This window comes from Geotrypetes seraphini, chromosome 19, assembly GCF_902459505.1.
Source record: "Geotrypetes seraphini chromosome 19, aGeoSer1.1, whole genome shotgun sequence".
In the NCBI taxonomy this organism is placed as follows: Eukaryota; Metazoa; Chordata; class Amphibia; order Gymnophiona; family Dermophiidae; genus Geotrypetes; species Geotrypetes seraphini.
The window spans coordinates 36,448,050-36,467,616 of record NC_047102.1 but is presented as its reverse complement, the minus strand read 5'-3'; the positions used below and the strand labels follow the sequence as shown (position 1 = coordinate 36,467,616).

Here is a 19,567-nt window from a genome sequence, read left to right as displayed (position 1 = left end):
GTCCTTAGTGCCCCCAGTGCCTCCTTTTCATGTCCTTAGTGCCCCAGTGCCTCCTTTCCATGTCTTTAGTGCCCCTTTCCATATGCTTAGTGCCCCAGTGCCTCCTTCCTATGTCTTTAGTGCCCCTTCTCATGCCCTTAGTGCCCCAGTGCCTCCTTCCTGTGCCCCAGTGCCTCCTTCCTATGTCCTTAGTGCCCCTTCCCATGTCCTTAGTGTCCCCATTGCCCCTTCCCATGTCCTTAGTGCCCCCATTGCTCCTTCCTATGTCCCCCTTCACTGTCTTCCAGCCTTTGTCCCACCCCCTCTTCCGAAGCTAGCCAGCCTACCTCTCTCCCCATCTGACACGCTAAAGTCAGCCTGCCTGCCTCCAGCACAGAAGCCAAAGCCTGCCCCCTCCCCCGTACCAGCCCCTGCTGCTGCTACCTACCATCTGGCCTTCCGACGCTTCAAACACCCCCCCCCCCGGTCTGCTGCCGCCAGCGGCAACTAAAGCAAAGGGAAAAGGGTCCGCCACACACAAACCGCTGCAGGCTCTAGCTGAACACGTCGAACACTGCCACAGAGCTACAGATCATGGAGGCAGCGATCACAAAGTTGTAAGTGCGCAAGCGCGCTTAGGATTTTATTATGATAGATATGTTCTTTGTGATAACTGTTATAATTTTATTGTTATGTGTATTCTTAGATAACCCACACAAAATTGTGGAATGCTGCGGGCTATAAATTTTTAAATAAAAATATATACATTTAACAGCATTGTAGAACAATCATAAAACAGAAATATGATAAATGTCAGTACCATAATAGCTTAGAAGAACTTTCAAATAACAGATAGAATATGATGTCAGCATAATACCAATGAAAAAACACCTAATAAGTAGACATCAGAACATTCAAATGACATAGATATGATGTTAATGCTTTCCCCACAGCTTACTATAGCCCCCTTTTACTAAGCTGTGATAGAATTTTCTACCATGGCCTGGAGCGCTAAATGCCCCGACACTTACAGAATTTTATTAAGCCTCTACCATGGCTTAGTAAAAGAGGGTCTATGTAGCCAAGTGGCCAGTGTAGATATATAGAAGGTGACAAGATGTGTGGCACAGTGAGTTAGGATAAATAGTTGGGTGACTAGACTCAAGGCAAGTGCATGCAGTGTGAGGTAGCCACATTGAATATCTATGGTACGCGATGAGCTTCCATGTATGTTCGAACTCTGCCCATGGACCTCCCCGGCACTAAGGCCCTCATTAAAGTATATCAGTACAATGAGGGCTACAATTTTTTCCTTGCTTTGGAATAGTATTCCAAATCACTTACGTAAAATAACAAGTCTTGCCAATTTTAAGGTGAAGTTTTTATTCCTTGGTGTCTTTGTTACTTAAACTGCCCTTTTAAGGACAAACCAGATTGGACAGGTTTTTAACTCCAGTCTCCCTTCCTTTTGTTCTTTTCCTTAAATGTTCTTTCTCTTTCGATCAATTGTAGTTCCACCCTTCTTCCCCTTCATTCCCATTCGTCATTGTTTTTAAAAATTTGTCTTTTTCCCCAATTTAACTTTGACTACACTCTGACTCTATTTGGTACACTGTTTTGGTATTTTTGTACACCGCCTTGAAGGTTTGATTAGGCGGTATAAGAAATTTTAAATAAACTTGAAACTTGATTCTATAAATGACGTCTAAAGTTAGGTGCCTAGACCAGTGCGCTAGCCAATCTTGGCACCTAACTTAATTTTCTTAATTGGCTTAATCAATGCTGATAATTGAACGCACCATTAAAAAAAATTTTTAAACCATGGAAAAAAATTAATTAGCTAGCAGATGCCTACCACTTCGAAGTAGGTATCTATACCAAGGCACCTACTGGCAAGTAGGTGTGGTTAGGGGTGGATTCTGGGCAGATTTAGGTGTGGTTTAACTTAGGCGCCCGTAGGTACTTAACTTATGCGCACTCATTTAGGCCAAGAAAACCCTGGCCTAAATGGGAGTGCGTCTAAGGCACAATTCTAAAAAAATGGCGCCTAGTGGACGATTGATAATTGCACTCAACGGCGCTAGAAGTTGGGCGCCATTTATAGATTCAGGGCCTAACTGAATAGTGGCTAGGTGGTCAGTGCTAAGATTCAGTGGAACCATCTGGTTAAATGCTACTGAATGTTGGTGGTAGGGCCAGCCAGCACAATTTAACTGCACAGGACACTCTCCTGCCTGGTTAAATGGTTTTGAACATCATCGCAATAATGCTATAAAGAAACAACTGTAATTTTGTTCAAACAGGAGAATTTAAGTAGCAACTTCAGAAGCCCATTGAATAGCTGTGGCCAGGCAGTCAGTCCTTAGGGGGAAAAAAAGCCCAGTATAACATAATAATTATTTGATTTGCATTTATCTCACACTTTTACTAATTGGAAGATCCTTCATGTTCAGACATGCTCCCTTCAGTAACTTGAAAGCAAGAGCAATTCTTATGATGTATTTGGATAATTGGGACTTGCAGATTTGATACATGTTTCTTTAATCGATATATACAAATTTAATAGTCAATATTCAGCCCACAGTGCGCTTGAGGGTGCACACTATCTGTGGGACATACCCGGGTGAAAACCTAAGAGAAACTTAAAAGGTTATTCCCCAGAAACTGACAATTCACCTTCATTTATTATTCAGTCTACTGATTATCAATGTGAAGACTTGGGAGCAGGTCTTATTGTGATAATGGACCACGACATAGATATGAAAAATGGTCGAAACAAATTAAGAAGTCAAACCTGGTTGCTGATTTTAAAATACGTTCAATGAGAGCAACTAAGCTAGAAAGGAGACCAAAAAATAATGTAATGAGAAAAATGTATTGGGCTAATAATATAAACAACTTTTTAAAGCCCGAGTTTGACGACTGGATGCATACAATCATCTACACAGAACAAGATAAGTGACAGAAACCAACTGATGACATCAAGGTTGTGCGAACTATGAAGGGATAGGTAGCTGCTATAACAGCTGATCTCATAACAGCTAGTACATGTGCAATTATGAAATCACAGCTTTAATCTTATAAATGCTCAAAAACCCAAAATTGATTAACGAATAACAAAAACAGAAAGGCTCCAAAGTATAGCCCAATTTAGGCCCTCTTCTGCGGCTGAGGGCACAAAATGCTCCGATGCTCATAAGAATTCCTATGAGCGTCGGAGCAGTGTCAGAGCATTTAGCGCTCTGGGCCATGGTAGAAACCTCTACTGCGGCTTAGTAAAAAGGGGTTATATTGCACGCCTTTGGTTTCCAGAAGCAAAGCAAAGAAACTAGCCAACGCTTTTCAGTATTCAAAAATATTGAAACACTATAGCAGTGCAAGCTGACTGACACTACAAACCGCTATGGAAGTTAAATCTGCATGAAGATGGAATAAAAATAACCTACTTTGGGTTGGTGCTATGCAAGTGCCTGTATTGCAACTAAGAGAGGACACTAAGCTGATGGTGTAGATTTTAAACAAAACATGGTCGCAAAAAGTGATGTGAAATTGTGAAGCCATGACAACCATGAGAATTCTACTCCTTCGAATGGACATAATGCGGTGTGTCAACGGGGGGGGGAAGACTACCCACCCATTAAATACAAAGTGTACCAAACTGATCTGTGTCGAAGATGATGAAAAGAATATAAAAATGAAAATATGGAAGAAATGTGTGTGGTGTAAACTATAAAATAGGACACAAAGACGATATGCATTTGAAAACATGTGGAACTGTGAAAAGGGGAAAAAAGGAGATTGCATATGAAAACATGGGACTATGTAGAGCCGTGAAAAGGGAAAAACTAGGTATGCTAATTGGCATTTAAAAAGCCAAATGAGATGGAAAATGAGGAACCAAATGGTAAAGGAAGGAGATATGGAAAAATGATAAAAAGAATAGAAAAGAAGAAAGGAAAAGAAAGGGTCTAATGAAACCTAATCCGATCTGTGCATAAGAAGCACAAAAATGTATATAAACAATCATATATCAGAATGAACATGGCAAGCATACATGAACATACATGTAACATGGCAATATTGAGCTTGTGTATCGTGTTAAACAATCTATACATAATGCACATGATAAATAGAAAAAAACAAGCATGTGTGTACATATCCTATGGAACATGAATCAATCTAAACACAGTAAATCAATATAAATATCTTTTTGATAAATTTGTATCTTCATAATCGTGCCTCTGTATTTTTACATCGTCTGTAACTTCGCTGTTTGTCAGTTATCTCTTTATTGCGAACCGCTTAGAACTGTTAATGTGCAGCGGTATGCAAAAATAAAGTTATTATTATTATACAGTGCCAAAACTTAATGTATAAATAAATTAAACTAAATGTGATGCGTTAGGTGAAAAAAGTGAATAAATAGATGTCCTGAAGGTAGACATTTACAGAAATGCATAATATTCAAGGAAAGGGGTCTTATAGAACATATAACAACCCCCCTAAAAAAATTACAATCTAAGGCCCCCTTTTATCAAGCTGCGCTAGGCCTTTTCATATCCGGCTGCGGCGGTAAAAGCTCTGATGAGTGTTGGAGCTTTTACTGCGATGAAAAAGCCTAGCGTGCGTGATAAAAGGGGGCCTAAAAAAGTGTGATAACATACAAAAAAAAAATCTACGAATCATGTGGACATCATAATCTTAAACATGCATTGTTTTGAAAAGCAGGTTAAATAAATTCAAAAATTAATGATGAACCAAAACCTGAGATGCTTTAAAAAGACCTTGATGAGCCATGATAATCACTCCTTCCAAAAATGATGTCTGTGTGAAATAATTGATGTGTAAACTGTGATAAAAATGAGAAAAAAAGGTTCCAAGAAACAAGTTACAAAAAAGAAGCTAATTCAAGTTCTTGATTTATTCCATGTGGGCTTTCAGTGTGAACTTAGTTCATAAATAATTATTTGTTCCACATTTTATAAGAGGAGATCAAGATTTCCTTCTCTCTATCTTGCCTTAAAAGTTCTGAATGCAAAGAATTTTAAGTCTGGTTTTATGTGTAAAGTTTATCCAATGATTAACAAGGGGGATAGAAGTCACCCCTTGTTAATCATTAGGATGATCAATAATGCATGTGTGTATCTTTCTCTTGGTTTTGCCAACATATAACAAATTGCATGGGTAAATGATTATATAAATTGCATGATCCATACTAATACGAATACGTAGTAAGAACTTAATCTAGACAGATGCAGAAAATAAATTGAGAAAGAAGATGAGTTTGACACCCCTTCTCTAAGGTATACATATTCAAGTCTCCAGTCTCTCCTCATACGTCTTGTGGCGCAAACCTCCTATCATTTTCGTCGCCCTCCTCCAAGACTGGGGCAATCTGCTCCCCTCCTAACTACGTCACTGGTGCCTAACATTCAGCGCCATATATAGAATTTTCCCCTAAATGTAGAAAAGGAGAGAAGAATCCGTAGTGGTTTGTAAGTTATGAAGCGTGATGTGCAACAGGAGAACTGATTACATAATGTATTAGGTTATGCTTTAGTTGTAGATAAATTAGATTGAAATTTGCTCTGCCTTTTCTGTGTGTGTATATTTATCGCTCCTTACCTTTTGTTGCTCTTTCCTTTCACAGATGGAAGGACAGGGCCTTCATGGAAACAATGCAAAGGGATCTAGGAGATCACAGAAGCTAAATCTGATGAGGACTGTTCTTCCATGGAATGAGCAGGTAGGACATTCTGGTTAATAAATATAATGGGGGCAACTTTCTGCCATAAGAAGTTCCATTATGAAAATTCTGGACCAGTAAGAATTACAAGTACAAAGAGTATGTGTAGAGATTTCAAAATTTCCTTCCCTTGGCATGTTATTAACATTGAAGTCTCAGGTATTGCTATGTATTTTATCAGCATAGTACGAAGGAGGGACTTGGCCAGAGGAAGGCCACGGAGCAGGCCTGCGACGTTGCCTCTTCGGTCGTAGAAGCTTTTAAGACACTGGTAGGCCCGGGGCGGAAAGGGACTTATCCAGTAGGGGAATCACAGGTTGTTGGGTTTTTTTTGCCATTTTTAAACCACGGGGCAGGGTTTCCTGGAGTTACAGGACCCACTAACGGGAGGAAGGGGGGCTGCTGGACCCGTAATCAGTAGGGGGCTGCTGGCCAGGAGGCAAAGGGAGGTGGGAGGGAGGCGACTTGTGGCAATATCATCCTTTACTGTAGGAACAAGGCCCTTTCCTGCTTTCGTGGGGCAGTGAAAAGCCTTGTTTCTGAACCTGTGGCAAACGAGCTGAATTTTTTACATTCCTGCCGTTTTGCCGCGGTTAGCCACGGTTTACCATGGGAAATGGTCACCGTGTCATTCTCTAGCTCACAATCTGTTTTTGTACCTGGGATAATGTAGTGTTAAATGATTTGCCCAGGGTCATTAGGAGCTGAACCCAGTTCCCCAGGTTCTCAGCCAACTGCACTAACCATTCAGCTATACTGCTTAGTTTAAAAGTTTCTGCCACCAACTTAGTTAACAACTCTTCCCTGGTTCCATGGCCTTCATGTGTCAAAACTTACCATTCTCAGGATGGAGATATAAAAGGTCTGGGGAACTCCTCCTCCATGATTTTGGGCCCTAAGCATAAGCTTGCTTTGCCTGTTGACTAAGCCTACCCTGTTTGCTTGTTTTCAATTTGTTCCATTTTGATTGTAATGCCAGTTGCCTTTGAATAATGTAAGAAGAAATAACAAAAGGCCCTGTGAGAATAATCTGTCACCAGCTTATCACTAAAGCTTTGCTTTGTGATTAGACCTTTGAGTGTTTTAGTTTCTTAAACTTTTTTATTTTGATTTATCTGTTTGAAGCTATAGTGGAGCAGCAATGTGTTTTTGTCTGAATAATGTTCCCTTTCAGGCTGACAGCAGATTATTCACCATAGATTTTGAATTATTGCTGCTGCAGCTGAGCTTTCGTGGTGATAAATGCTTTTATCGGGTGATAGAAAAGATAAGACATATCATATGTTTGTCTTGTTTATGCCCTTAGCAGTCCACATTATAGATATTTCCCCCAAAGTCCTCACCTTCCCAAACATCATTTGTATGCAATGCTTTCTTTCCTCTGGAAAATTTCTTGGGAGGAGAGACTGAGGGGAAAGGGAACCACATCTTTAAAAGTTGGAGAGGGACTTGTTTCAAGAAGAGGGGAGAGGACTGTGCAAAGGTAAAACCGTCTTTTTGTTAGCTCAGTTTCCTTATAGGGAACATAAGAACTGACGCTGCTGGGTCAGACCAGTGGTCCATCCTGCCCAGCAGTCCGCTCATGCGGCAGCTCTCAGGTCAAAGACCAGTGCTCTAAATGAGTTCAGGCTCACCTGCGTACGTTCCAGTTCAGCAGGAACTTGTCCAACTTTATTTTGAAACCCTGGAAGGTGTTTTCCCCTATAACATACTCCAGAAGAGCATTCCAGTTTTCCACCACTCTCTGGGTTTGCACGGAATCTATCCCCTTTCAACTTTAGAGTTCCCTCTCGTTCTCCCTACCTTGGAGAGGGTGAACAGTCTGTCTTTATCTACTAAATCTATTCGCATCATTATCTTAAATGTTTCGATCATGTCCCCTCTCAATCTCCTCTGTTCGAGGGAGGAGAGGCCCAGTTTCTCCAATCTCTCACTGTACGGCAACTCCTCCAGTCCCTTAACCATTTTAGTCACTCTTCTCTGGACCCTTCCAAGTAGTACTGTGTCCTTCTTCGTGTACGACAACAAGTGCTGGACGCAATACTCCAGGTGAGGGCACACCATGGCCCAGTACAGCGGCATGATAACCCTCTCTGATCTGTTCATGATCCCCTTCTTTATCATTCCTAGCATTCTTTTCACCCTTTTCTCCGCCGCCGCACATTGCGCGGACGGCTTCATCGACTTGTCGATCAGAATTCCCAAGTCTCTTTCCTGGGAGGTCTCTCCAAGTACCGCCCCGGACATCCTGTATTCGTGCATGAGATTTTTGTTACCGACATGCTTCATTTTACATTTATCCACGTTGAACCTCATTTGCCATGTCGATGCCAATTCTCGAGCTTCATTATGTCACGTTGCAGATCTTCGCAATCCTCCTTCCTTCACCTCTACAGTGAGCCACTCCGGTTCCTTGTTCTTTTTCCTCTTGGATCCTTTGAGGCAGATTTGCATGTCCTTCATCTCTATTATATATAAATCTGCCTCATGCATAGGTATTAGGAATATCTTGAAAATCCGACTGGCTGGGGGTCCCCTAGGATAAGTTTACGAACCACTGTCCTATGTTATTTGACCCTACTGTCATTGTAATTATAAAGTGTCAATGTCCAGTCATACTTGCTTTACATTATTTTTCGTAAATTTCTTCAGAAAGGCACTAAGTTGATTTTAATAAATACGTGTACTGTCAAAAGTGGCCATTTTGGTGCAAATTCTCTAGTAGGTTTTACGCAGAGTTTGTCAAGCAAAACTATGCCAAATGTTCTACTTTGATGAAATGTTGATTTGCACCTGTCTTCTCTATCTCCCAAATTCTATAAAGTCCATCTAAAGTTGGGAGCCTATATTAGCATGCCTAGTCCAGAAGGCTTTGAGCATGCGCAAATGCTCAAAGCCCAGTCCAGCCCAGCACAGGGAAGAGGGAGGATCTCCCTCACACCGCCCAGCCCAGCCCAGCCCAGGCAAGGGAGGATCTTCGGGCACTGGCACTGGCACGTCCTGTGCATTGGTGCTGTTGCCGGTGCCCAATCGGGGTAAGCGATGTCTTTGTAGTGCTGGGGGGGATGTAAGATCGTGGTGGGGAGGGGGGTGATATGAGCAGGGGGGAGGAGGATGCCGGTTCACAGGGCCAGAAGAGAGAGTAAGCGGGGGTGGTGGGAGGAGGTTTTAGCAGCATGCGCGGTATACACGTGTGCGTGCTATATATAATTTTTTTTACATAAATGCGTTGTTCCCGCGCGCTATACGCGTATGTGCGTTATATGCGTGAAAATACGGTATATGTGTGTGCTCGCTGCAAAGAGCTCCTAGCTCTCAGGGAATGAGTACATTCCCTTGAGGGTAGAGTAGTAGACTTGGAGGAGCTGAGGGAGACAGAGAAGAACATAGAGGAGACCTACAGGGATGTTGTAGAGAAGTCCCACCTCCAGTCTGGTAGCCCCTAAATATCTTTCCTCTCTTCTCTCTCCTTGTACACCTCCCAGAAAACTCTGTTCTTCAGATCAGCTGCTCTTAGCTGTACCCTTCTCTTCCACTGCCAGTTCCAGACTTCATTTCTTTCATCTAGCTGCCCCATGTCTGTAATAAACTCCATGAATTTGTCCGCCATGCCCCTTCCCTTCCTTTCCCTTGTTTAAAGGCAAACTGAAAATCTACCTTTTTTATATAGCCTTCAATCCATAACCCCATTCCCCACTGCCCACCAACATAGCTAGCGATTAACCATTTCCCTTAACGGTATCGATGGCATCCTATTGGTTTGTCTGTTTAGATTGTAAGCTCCTTCGAGCAGGGTCTGTCTTCTTCAGCACTGCGTATGTCTAGTAGCGCTATAGAAATAATTAGTGGTAGTAACTTTTCAAAACAATATGGGATGCTAAATGCAACAGGTTTAAGTTGATCCTCTGGATGTTGCTGAAAATGCTTGGATTGAATCTAAAAAGAAGATGACATTGTATGCCTTTTGCTACCTTCCTCACAGTTTTGCTTGATCTTGCCACCTGGTGGTTAAGTAATAGCTACATTTTATTTTGTCAGTGAAAAGGGTATTTTAAATTGTTTTTGCCTTTACAGCTAAACCTTGGTCTCCAAATTGTAACAGACATAATAATCTGGTGTTTCAATCAAATGGCATTGTTGCAATCCTTATTTCAAGACACAGAACTCGCAGACCATTTTTTATAAATAATTTGAATGGCAATTAAACACCATTAAGATTCTCTTTTCTGATGTTAATATTTAAAACATTTAAAAGCTCTTTTATGCATCTCCCTAAGTGATTCCTGCTGTTTACACTTCAACTTGGTGGCAGTTCTGCAGAGAGACAGGATGCATTCAGTTCCTGAGTCTGGCTTCTGCTCCCTCCTTAAGAACATAAGAATAGCCACACCGGGTTAGACCAATGGTCCTTATAGATCAGTATTATGCTTCTATCAGTAGTCATTGCAGGTCACAGGTATCTGGTAGAATTCCAAACAGTAGCAAGATTCAATGCTAATAACTCCAGGGATAAATAGTGGTTTTCTCCATGTTTGCCTTAATAACAGTTTATGGATTTTTCCTCCAGGAACTTGTCCATACCCTTTTTAAAACCTCTACTCTGAGGCACAGTCAATTGAGAAAAAATTCTAGACAATTATTTGCTTTTACTTCTCATTTGTCAAAAGCCTCTCAGTAGAAAAAGTATCTCTCCCTCTTAACCCCCCCCCCCTGGAAAAAAAAATACTGACTGGTTTAAATAGGCATGGTGCTTTCACAAAATCGAAAAGTTGTATGGTATGGTCAAAACTAAGATTTATTTTCACAATAAAAAATCAACCCTTTCCTTACCAGAGCCAGTGGTAAGAAAATTGGGAGTAAACTCTTGTTGTAAAGTCTGAACAACCGCAATGAGAAAAAAAGACCCCCCCCCAAAAAAAAATCAACAACACTAATATGAATTTATTAAAAAAACTCTTAACATATCTCTTGGTGATACCTGAAATCTGCAAAGAACCAAAGATACTGTTAAGGGACAACACACCAGATTTAAACTGAGTGTTCTCCATACTCAACAATGATGACTGGACAGCCATATCTTCAATCACACCTTTCGCTTCCAGCGGCAGATGAAATTGCAAACACGCCCACCATTCAGTTTCATCATTTAAATTCATTTGATTTAAATCCAGAGAATTAAGATTTAAACTACAATAATTCAAAACTGTACCAGTTAATCCAATTTCCTTCAGTTATGCCATAAGTAGAGGATAATTGAATGTGGCACTAAGATCAAGCTGAATCAAGGAAGTAATGGATTTTGTAAACAGTGCCATTCTTGGTGGCCACCTTAAAAGTGGCTGCCAATTGTATGTCAGTCACACTCCTTCCCTGCTCCCCCTGTCCAGCAGTAGCCCTTCTCCCTTACTTTTACCTCCCCCCCTGTCCAACAGCACCCCTTCCCTGCTCCCCCTGTCCAGCAGTAGCCCTTCTCCCTTATTTTTACCTTCCCCCGTGTCCAGCAGCACCCTTTCCCTGCTCCCCCTGTCCAGCAGTAGCCCTTCTCCCTTACTTTTACCTCCCCCCTGTCCAACAGCACCCCTTCCCTGCTCCCCCTGTCCAGCAGCACCCCTTCCCTGCTCCCCCTGTTCAGCAGTAGCCCTTCTCCCTTCCTTTTACCTCCCCCCTGTCCAGCAGCACCCCTTCCCTGCTCCCCTGGTTGGCGGGAAGATTACTAGCTAATTATCTAAAAGCAAAAAAGAGAAAAATAAATATTACAGCTATTATAGATGAAAATAAGGCAATTCATTATCAAACTAATAATATATTAAAAGTTTTTAAAATTTTATACAAGCTTGTATTCTTCTGAGCATTATTCAACTAAAAAAGTAGAAGGGCTAGAATTTTTAAAGTTGATTGAGGAAACTAAAATTCCCGAGCATGTGAGGGGAAATCTAGAAGCACCTATTTCACAAAAAGAATTACAATCCGCATTGAAGTCCCTTAGAATTGGATCCGCTCCAGGTGGTGATGGTTTTACGGTAGAATTTTATGCATCATTTCAAAATATTTTGTTACCTCATCTATTAAATTTATATCAGGATCAACTGAATAAGGGTTGTATTACAGGTACTAGGGCTGAATCTTTAACTATTGTTTTTCCAAAGCCAAATAAAGATCCCTTGTTGGTTTTGAATTAAAGGCCGATTTCTTTGATTAATGTAGATGGAAAATTATTAGCTAAATTATTAGCTTTATGATTTAATGTATTAATTAATGATTGAATATGAAAGACAAAAATTTTTTAAATGTATTTAAATTATTAATAAAGATTCTGGAAAAAAAAATCCCAGTACTGTTCCTTGTGACCCTGGGCAAGTCACTTACCCTCCATTGCCCCAGGTACAAAATAGGTACCTCTCTATATGTAAACTGCTTTGAATGTGTATCCACATCCCATTCCCTTTATTCTATCTGGGCATCTGGGCCAGTTCTGTTAAAGAACTTGAATTGGTACACCTAAATTTAGGGGCAACCACTTGAGCCAAGTCTGGGATCCGCCTAAGTTTGCCCTGCAGTGCACATAACTGTGTACAAGCAGTCAGTCCCCTGGTTGTTTTCAAAGCTGTTCTTAAGTCGGATTTTTATGTCATTTAGAACTTGTAGATTTTCAGATTTTTGTTGCTTACTAGAGAATGACACAGGGATAAATGTATCCCTGTCTCCACAGGAACTCAATTTTCCCGTCCCATCCCCGCGAGTTTTGTCACTGTCCCATTTCTAAAAGCCTTAACTGCACAAGCTTTGAACACTTGTGATTTTAAAGTGTTTGAAGCTTGTGCAGATGAGGACAGAGCTTGCAGGAATTTTTTTATTTAATTTATTTAAGTATTTATAAACTACTTATAGTCTAAGTCAGGGGTAGGGAACTCTGGTCCTCAAGAGCCGTATTCCAGTTGGGTTTTCAGGATTTCCCCAATGAATATGCATGAGATCTATGTGCATGCACTGCTTTCAATGTGTATTCATTGGGGAAATCCTGAAAACCCGACTGGAATATGGCTCTCGAGGACTGGAGTTCCCTACCCCTGGTGTAAGTGGTTTACATTCAGCTACTCAAGCATTTTTCCCTGCCTGTCCCAGTGGGCTCACACCCTATCTAATGTACCTGGGGCAATGGGGGATTAGGTGACTTGCCCAGGGTCACAAGGAGCAGCGTGGGTTGGAACCTACAACCCCAGAGTGCTGAGGCCACACACTCCCACTCCTAGGGACAGGAAAAGAACTTGTGGGGATGGGATGACAAAATGAGTTCTTGCGGGGATGGGGAAAAATTTGTCCCCGTGTCATTCTCTACTGCTTATCTCTGTTCCCAGCTGACAAAAAGCCAACTGTCCCTACCAGAATAGCATGCACAACCATGTGGCCTTACATCATTCTTGAATCTGCTACAGAAGTGTAGGAGTATTTGCCACTGGAAATACTGCTCAGTGAAATCAAGTGAAGCCACAATTATGTTCTTAAGTATGAGTCATACTTAAGATGGGCGTCTGTAACTCAAGGACTGCCTGTATTCTATAAGTTATGTGCATAAGGTAGAAACCCATTTCCTTCCCGTGCTCTGCCCATGTGCAACCCCCCTTGCAGTTACACACTCTAGAATATACCATAATGCACTTACACATAAAAGTGTCAATTATATGGCACACATAACTGTACTTACCCAGTTCTAGAATTACCAATTCAATAAAAAGGATATCCCCTTTATTTCCATGCATTCCGAATAACTAGGTGATTTAGATAAAGTGTGATTGGAATAAACTTATGTTTAACTTCTTCTGTTTCCTCTCTGTCTCTTGTGGCATAGAACAAAGGGAAGGCAAACCTGCATGTATTTGAAGACTGGTGTGGAGGAGCTGTCAGGCAGCTGAGGAAGAATCTCCATTTCCCCCTCTACCCTCATGTGAGCAGAACCAGTTTGATGTGTTCTGAAGGACGCTGTCATTTGTAATGCTCTGAAAATTGATGAGGCTCATAAAATCAGAGTATCTGAGAATGCTCACAAACATACGTTTTTTAAAATTATTGATCCCATTATTGAAATTCTCAATTCCATTTATTTTCTTAAGCAGCCAGCACACATTAGTTCTTAGCCTTGCAGAAAATTTTTACTGAAATGTAGCTCCAAACTTGATACACAGCTGGGCTTTTCCTGCCAAGGATCAAACTCGGTGAAGCCCTCTGCAACAGTGAGCCAGAGAATTTCATTGCACTGGTTTATTGAGAGCCAGTCTAAATCTTCTTTATAGGAGAGGTAGCATTTTTTTCAAAACCTACTTTTAAAACACACCCGTTTGGTTTTTAACAAATTTCAAGACTCCTGAGGAAGGTACCGGAGTACTGAAACACATGCAGTGTTGAATCACTGAATGTTTTTATCTTACTGACAATAAGGACCTCTTCTGGAACATCTCGACCCTTCCACTTTGTTTTGTTTCTTTGATTGCTTCCGTGGGGATTTCCTACCACTTCTAGTGGTGCTTTTTCTGAAGACAGCAATATGAAACCCAACACAGGCCAGGTTTCAAGGGAAAATTTGCACCAGGGGTGACAGTATATTTTTAGGTATTCAAAAGGGGAGAGCATTGTACTTCTTGTGCTATAGTTCCTAAAATGGCTGGAAAGAACAGAGTCAGGCTTTCAATTTCTAATTTTGTTATTGGTGTTGCTTTTTTTTTTTTTTTTTAAGACTCGTACTACTGTGAAGAAACTTGCTGTCTCTCCAAAATGGAAGAATTATGGACTACGAATATTTGGTTACGTTCACCCTTTCAAGGATGGTAAGTTGATAGGGTGTTACTCCTTTTCCTGACTGTCCAGGCCTTCACTTAAAAATTATGTGGCCAAAGTATAGTATTTTATAGAAAAAGTCTGTTTTGCTCTGCTGCAATTATAGTAGGGTCTATTTTATTTCAATTATTGAGAAACATGTTTTTCATAGCTAGGTGTAATTGCACTGGATTATTGTTGTGGTCAATATTTAGTGGGACATATCCAGGTAGGAGAGGTTTCTACCTAGAAAGTCCTACTGATTTGGATCATACCCAGATTTACAGCAGTATTTACGATAGTGCTGCTGAAAATCTGGATAAACTATTCTGGTACTATCTGTTTTTTTCGCTGGAGTGGACCAAGACAGAGTCAGAGAGGGTCCAGAAGTTATCCAAGTACCAGTGATGTTCAATGGCGCTGCAAGGATAATTAACTGGGCAAGTAGGATTGCATAAAATGCAGTTCTGAGTATGCCCAGTTAGTTATTTGCATACTCTCGCTGAATGTTGGCACTTCCTAAATAACTTCTTTGCACTGCTAAAGATCTGGATACGTAATGCCAGTATGCAGATAAGGATCAGTAATGAATGCCTAGGTCTAATTTTGCCCCTGATAGGCAGCGTTTAAAAACAAAGCTGCCTGCCGCATGGGCTGACTATCAACCAGCTTGATGCCATGATACAAGTATTGATTATTTAGGAGACAATTTTAAAGCTATTTATGCACATAAAACAGGTATTTGCACCAGTTGCCATCTTGGTGGGGGCACCGATACCCGTCCTATCTGCCCCTGCTCCTTCCTAACTCCCCCTGCCACGCACGTGCGCCCCTTCCCTCCCTTTGTACCTCTTTAATTTTCCCGCCACGAACAGTATCATGAACTTGTTTCCTGTGTCAGTGATGGCGCTCTCTGACGTCACTTCCGGGTCTGCCTAGGAAGTGAGGGAGAACTGACATGATGCAGGCAGCAAGTTTGTGATGCTGCTTGTGCTGGGAAAATTAAAGAGTTATGGGGGAAGGGAAGGGGGACGCATGCAGCAGGGGGGATCGGGAAGGAGCAGGAGATGGTAGAAGAGGGTGGGGGAGGGGCACCACTTGCCCTTGCCATACCACTGTTTGTGTTTAAGCATGTAAGAAATAATGGTAGATAAAGACCACTTGGCATATCTTGGTCTAGAAATGTGGAGGGGCATAATAAAAAAAAAATGTCTAAGTCCCCTTTTGGCCTAAGTCCCTAGATGCAGAAAGCAGACAACAGTCCATTCTCAAAAAACACGTCCAAAATTAGATTTTATTTTTTTTTGAGAATGGCCTACCTCTACGTTTACCAGTTTAATTGCCCAAACCACCACTATCCTTAAGACAAAGTCTCAACCACAAAATCACCCAAGTCCCAAATGCCCAAAACAAGACCTTTTAAGCGAAGGAAGGAGCCAGTCCTTCACCTAAAAGCAGGATTTTGTAACCGGCAGCTAAACTAAACCTTAAGTTTGTATACCGCATCATCTCCACAGAAGTAGAGCTCGGCACGGTTTACAGGAATTGATATAGAAAAGAAAAGTAGAAGAACTTGGTACAGAGAAGTTTAGAGAGACTTAGTATATCGAAGAGGGAGAGGTCGTTACATTTTAGAGAAAAGCCATGTTTTTAATGTTTTTGGAAGAGTTGGAGGGAGGTCAGACTCCGAAGCGGGATAGTAAAGCTGTTCCAGAGTTCGGTGATCCTGAAGAAGAGGGATGTCATTAATTTTCCTGCATGGGATATGCCTTTTAAAGAGGGGAAGAATAGTTTAAATTTTTGAGTAGATCTGGTGGTGTTGGGATTCGAGGAGTTCCAAGATAGTGGAAAAAGGGGAGGAAGGATGCCTGTCAAAAACAACGCCAGTTACAGAATCCTGGAACTGTCCCCCCCACAACGATCGCGGCAGGAGAGATGCTCAATCTGTCCTGCCGAAGAATACCCCCCCACACTGCAACGATCGTGGCAGGAGAGATGCTCAATCTCTCCTGCCTCCTGCCGGAAGCCCTCCCCTGAACCCCCCCCCCTCTCCATGTGCGTTGGATAGATTGTGAACCTGCTGGGACAGATAGGGAAAATGCTTGAGTATCTGATTGTAAAACCACTCAGATAACCTTGATAGGTGGTATATAAAAACCTAATAAACTTGAAACTCCACACATCCCCAAGGACCTCCCCCTCTAACCTGGAAAGTTGGCCGGCCGACTGGCCAGCAGGCCTGTCATCCTCCAAATGGCGGGCCTACCCCTTCCCGGTGCATTGTGGGATGCACAAGGGAGGAGCCTGGGCTCCCTCCTGCCGGTCAGCTGTTCAAGGGTTCAGGGGAGGGTCTCCGGCAGGAGGGCTTGGGCTCCCTCCTGCCGGTAATCGTGAGGTTGGGGGGATTGCGGCAGGAGAGATTAGGCATCTTTCCTGCCGCGATTGTTACCAGTGTGTGTGTGGGGGGGGTCAGGTTGCCTGGGCTGCTGAGCTGATCGTAGCAGCTGCGATCAACTCAGCGGCCCCTATTCGGAACTTATGCCTGTTTTGACTTAGTCTAAGTCAACGTATAAGTTCCGTCTGGCAACTTGTCAAACCTTTTTGGTTATGGCTGCCAGATGACTAAGTCTAGGTCGGCCCATCTCCCGCCCTTTCCACTCCTCCAAAAACGTCCCTTTTCGCTCTAGGCGTTCAGAGGCAGGGTAAAGGCCTAAGCTGGTTTTAGATACGTCTAAAACCAGCTTTGATTACCGGTACTTGGACGATCTGTCTTTTTGATCGTCCAAATACCATCGGCCACTTTTTGAACTTTTTTTTTTCTTATTATGAGCCCCTTAGTATGTGGACTAATAGTGGACATGTGTGAAAAATCATGGGAGTGATCTTTTGTAATATTTTGCTGAAGTTCACATACTGTGCACCAGAATCTTAGTAACAGGATTTCCTCTCTCCAGCACCATCCACTAACATCCCCTCCCCCCCCTCTCATTCTCACTTTAAATTTGAAATCTCTTTCTAATCACTGTTCTAATTTAAACCGCTTAGCTAGACAGATAAGGCAAGATAGAATAGATAGCAGAAGAAAAAGCTCTGAATGGTATTGTGTAAAAAGCAATCTGAGATGGGCAACCATTATAGAACAGAGCATAGCACCAACCTTGGGTGTGAAACTTTACACAAAATGAAACGTGATGTAAATCCTCATGCTTAAGTTAAGCGTGGATCTGCTGTCTCCTATCCCATTGCGCACAAATTCTAGGAATGCCCCGACCTGCTCATACCCCTCCCATGGACTTTTTCCGTTTGCATTTTAAAATCTACATGCGCGTCTTTATAGAGTACCAACTAGAAAGACACACGTGGAAATTCAAATTGATGCCAATCAGCACCAATAATTGATCGTTATCACTCAATTAAATTGCTCTTAGAAATTGGGCATGCACTCAAATGTACGCAAGCAATTTTGAGCACCATATATAGGGCTAGATTCACTAAGGCCACGGATCGGATCCGATCTATGAGCGATCGGATCCGATCCGTGGCCGGGGGGCTGATTCACGAAGCGCCCTCATGCAAATGAGGGCGACCGGAATCACACACCCCTACCGACCGCAAGGATTGCTCTCCAGCGATCCCGACGCATGCGCAGACCATTTTCTTTGCCTATAGATGGTCTGCGCAAGCGCTTGCTCTTCTGCCTTTCCTGTTCAAAGCTGCCTCGCTTATGTAAAATCCTGTGCTACTCCCATCTGTTCTAGCTGCTTCATTTGTCTTACTTGCTTATAAATTTTTTTTTTACAAAAACAGCATGTAAAACTTGTTTGATTCCTTCAGGTAATGCCTGAATGTATTTGCTTGGTGACTCCCTTTGGGTGATACGATGCTCGTGACTACTGCAGAGACTACAGGTAGTGCTTGCCGCTCTCCCCCTTCCCTTGCCTGCAGTGCTCGCTCTCCCCGTCCCCCTTCGCTGTAGTGCAGCCCCGCTTTAAACCCGTGGGTTAAAACCATGGGCTTGCACTGCAGGAAAGAGTGGCAGAAAGCAGTAGAGTCCGGGCAGCAGGGAACAGGAGAATCAAACACTTCTTTAGCAACTTTCCAGACCAGCATAGGATTAATCTTACAAGCAGGTATATATCTCATCATAACCAGCAGGTGGAGACTGAGACAAAATTTGGAACTGTACACATCATGTGACCCCTCCCTAATTACTTCAGTCTACCGAATGGCCAAGCAGAATTAAGAACTATATACAGAAAACAAATAGGACTCCGAACGGGAGTATTAACAAATAAAAACAGAAATGCTGTTGGAAAATGGAAAGGAACAAATGCAAATAGCATAGGTCCCCACAGCTTGCCAGCTACGCCAGCCAAGCCATAGCCGCTGTTCTTAATCTCCCTGGCCCTAGAAAAATACTAGAAACCGACCGAAAAATGAAAATCTGCACACAAGAACACAACAGTAGACAAAGTGGGGTCCTATGCTGGTCTGGAGAGGCTAAAAGAAAGTAAATTAGCAGGTAAGAACCTAATTTCTCCTTGTAGCATTGAAGCTGAGTGAAAAAAAACCACCATTGGAAAGTACTGTAGAGTCGGGGCAGGAGAGTTGGCAGGGCCGTGAGTGATTGGTCCTCAGCAGTCGCTTCTTTTTGGATCGGCCAGCCCAATCGGTGTTCCTGCTTGAGTTTAGTGAATCGCGTCCTTCCTACTTTGCTTGCTGTTTCCCCTCATTTGCATGCACGGATCAGAGGTTGATCGGCCACGAGGTTAGTGAATTGGGTCGCAAAGTGGTTGGGACACGATCGGTGTTCTTGGTGAATCTAGCCCACAGTATTTGGGGGATAGTGGCTGAGATAGCTGTTAGCTGAGATAGCATTGTCTTCATACATTCAACACCAGTGCTTCTACATATGGTGGCATTGAATAACAGAATGTACGTGTATTAAATTGCCGTGAATTTAAAAGCCTGGTACTTTCAGCAAGTTGTGGTGCTTTATAAGCCAAATAGATCTTTACGATCTGAAAAGCAAAG

General features: G+C 42.3%; 1 protein-coding gene and 1 long non-coding RNA gene across 3 annotated transcripts in view; one reads left to right on the top strand and one right to left on the bottom strand.

The window, feature by feature from the left end:
- The window catches only part of LOC117352380, a 255,037-nt gene that overhangs the window by 28,527 nt on the left and 206,943 nt on the right, over window positions 1-19,567 (bottom strand). The window lies entirely within an intron of this gene.
- The window catches only part of B4GALNT4 (beta-1,4-N-acetyl-galactosaminyltransferase 4), a 153,271-nt gene that overhangs the window by 72,002 nt on the left and 61,702 nt on the right, over window positions 1-19,567 (top strand). For both annotated transcript variants that reach the window (XM_033928835.1, XM_033928834.1), the window contains exons 3-5: window positions 5,630-5,725; window positions 13,572-13,667; window positions 14,454-14,544. In XM_033928835.1, the coding sequence (XP_033784726.1) occupies window positions 5,630-5,725; window positions 13,572-13,667; window positions 14,454-14,544 (283 nt within the window). The remainder of the gene's footprint in view (window positions 1-5,629; window positions 5,726-13,571; window positions 13,668-14,453; window positions 14,545-19,567) is intronic.